Source organism: Protomyctophum parallelum (assembly GCF_964188405.1).
Source record: "Protomyctophum parallelum genome assembly, chromosome: 5".
Taxonomy (NCBI): Eukaryota; Metazoa; Chordata; class Actinopteri; order Myctophiformes; family Myctophidae; genus Protomyctophum; species Protomyctophum parallelum.
Window position 1 is genome coordinate 37,682,317 of NC_139702.1, and position 2,500 is coordinate 37,684,816.

The following is a 2,500-nucleotide window of genomic DNA, read 5'->3' on the forward strand; positions in this document are numbered from 1 at the left end:
CTCTCTCTATTTCTCTGTGTCGCTCTCTCACTCCCTCTGTCTCTCTGTAAGGTAGCGTAATCCCTTCCGTGATGCTGTGTGTTCCTGCATGTGTACATTTCTTCATCTGTCTGTGTGTGTGTGCGTGTGTGTGCGTGTGTACGTGCGTGCGTGCGTGCGTGCGTGCGTGCGTGCGTGCAATAGGTATGCGTGTGCTCTTGAGTGTGTGTGTGTGCAGGGGGGTTCAATTGTACCACGCACAGCTGGAGAATAAACACAGCTAAAGGAAAAAACAATCTATTTTCAAGTGGAAAACTATTTCAATAATTCACAGCAAAACCACCGTTTACCGTTTAGTAAACGAAATAAACGACTGTGGTTATTGAAATCGGCACAACGTTGAGCCAATATGTGCGCACGCGCACACACGCACACACACACACACACACACACACACACACACACACACACACACACACACACACACAGGGTGGTAGAGTTGGTGTTTTTGTTCTGCTGGCACCACAGAGACAGAGAGGAGAGGATAAAACAGCAACCTTCCTCCATCCTTCTCTGCTATAACCCCCCCCCACCCCCCACCCCACCCCACCGGCCCACCCCCTTCATGGTAACGCTTCAGTGAGTTGAACGGCCAGGATAGGAGAGAGAGAGAGAGAGGGGGGGGGGGGGGGGGGGGGGAAGAGGAAGGGAGAACAATAAGCAAAACACATTTTTTTGATATAGCTGAGGGCCGCTGTGGCTAATCCTTCCCCTCCGTCCCTCTGAATCCTCTCTCTCTCTCTCTCTCTCTCTCTCTCTCTGTCCTTCAACACCCTTTTCTCTTTTTGATTCTGTTCCTTTTTCTGTCTCTTCCCCATTCTTCCCCCCCCTCATGTGGGTGGGTGTGTGCACACTGAAATATGGTAGCACTTTCATTTTGATGCTAATTCCTAAAAGTGATGAATCTTTTCCCCTTTGTGCCCCTTTCTTCTCTGAGGGACGGAACGAGCACGGGATTTACTCTTGAATTTGGCTTTTGAAAAAGTGGGAGAGAGAGAGAGAGACAGAGAGAGACAGAGAGAGAAATATGGAGAGGGCGTGCAAGAGAGAATACAGGAGAGAGAAAGAAGAGAGACGGACAGAAAGGATGGGTGGGGGGTGCATGTAGAGAGACATGAGACAGTGGAATAATATTATGGATTGATGGGGTGAAAAATGAGGCCAAAGGCGGAACAGGAAGGACCGCAGCTTGCCTACTGCCAGCCAGGGTAAGTGAGGGAGTGATAGAAGGACACTGAAATCATGCTGTCCAACTATAGACGGGATTAAACACAGCTCTAACTGCCAAATCCAATTAGTTTGATCCATTGTAACTCCAAATGGACCCTTGTGGGTCTGTGAATATACAAACAAATGGACCCTCATGCGTCCATCTTGTTCAATTTGTACGTAAAGTGCACAGCAAGTCAGCAACAATCGTGATTGGTACATTTATAAATGAACACTGCTGTCTGGTTTATACCACATGCTAGGAAAGAGTTTCACCTATCACTCTGCTGATGCAGTGCTTACTACTTAGTGTATTGAAAAGGTTGCAACTTGAAATCGCTCCTGGACTCCTGGATAATTTGTATTTGAATGAGTGGATATTATACGGTGCACAGTAAAAACGTCAGTGTTAACTTATCCACTTGTAACTCTGAGAGTGTGTAAATGTAAGCGTGTGTGTGTGTGTGTGTGTGTGTGTGTGTGTGTGTGTGTGTGTGTGTGTGTGTGTGTGTGTGTGTGTGTGTGTGTTTTCTTGCATGCTGGTGTATGAACAGCAGTGGTGTGTGAGACAAGTTCAGGTGTGCCCTGGGATTTTGTGACAACTGCACATTATTATTGCAATATATACAATTGTATAAATGTTATTCATTCGAAAACTGGCTAAAATAGCATAGGCTCAAAACGTGTCACGATACAACTTGTTATGAACATGTACAGTAGATAGGCTATTTTCGCTATACGAATGCAGGTGTGCCTTACCTATTTAGGACTATGGCCAATTCTAAAAACCTTCGAAACCTTCTAAATCCTGATCTACATTTTCTGAAAACCTTCAAATATTTAAAGATATATTTAAAGATTTCAAAAAAAGAATTATGTTGCTATACTAGTGTAAATATTATATACTGTACCAAAATGGGTTCCCGTATTGAAAGGTATAGCTACAAAAAGGCGTTGCCGCCCATAAAGGGTTGGTGTGCCTTTTTGAAAAGTTTGAAATGCCCTTACCTGCCCAGTATCTTGCTGACACATCCATGGCTGACTCGTAGCTGGCGGGAGATGTCGCAGGGGCGGACCCCTTGGTGGGCAAGCTCTACGATTCGCTGTCTAACTACATCTGGGAGGGGCCTTCCGTTGACAAACACGCCACCGAGCTGGTTCACCCCACCGTGCCCTAGAGGAGAAGGACACTCTGTGTCAGATGGGTAAAAAGAGAGCCATGGATAAGAGGAGGAATTTGAAAAAAACGGGA

At 45.8% G+C, this 2,500-nt stretch overlaps 1 protein-coding gene across 2 annotated transcripts in view; it reads right to left on the reverse strand.

Annotated features, from left to right (window-relative positions):
* Positions 1-2,500, reverse strand: part of pax5 (paired box 5) — a gene marked incomplete at both ends in the record, with an annotated part of 63,989 nt that overhangs the window by 43,448 nt on the left and 18,041 nt on the right. For both annotated transcript variants that reach the window (XM_083765924.1, XM_083765925.1), the window contains one exon: positions 2,257-2,422. In XM_083765924.1, the coding sequence (XP_083622050.1) occupies positions 2,257-2,422 (166 nt within the window). The remainder of the gene's footprint in view (positions 1-2,256; positions 2,423-2,500) is intronic.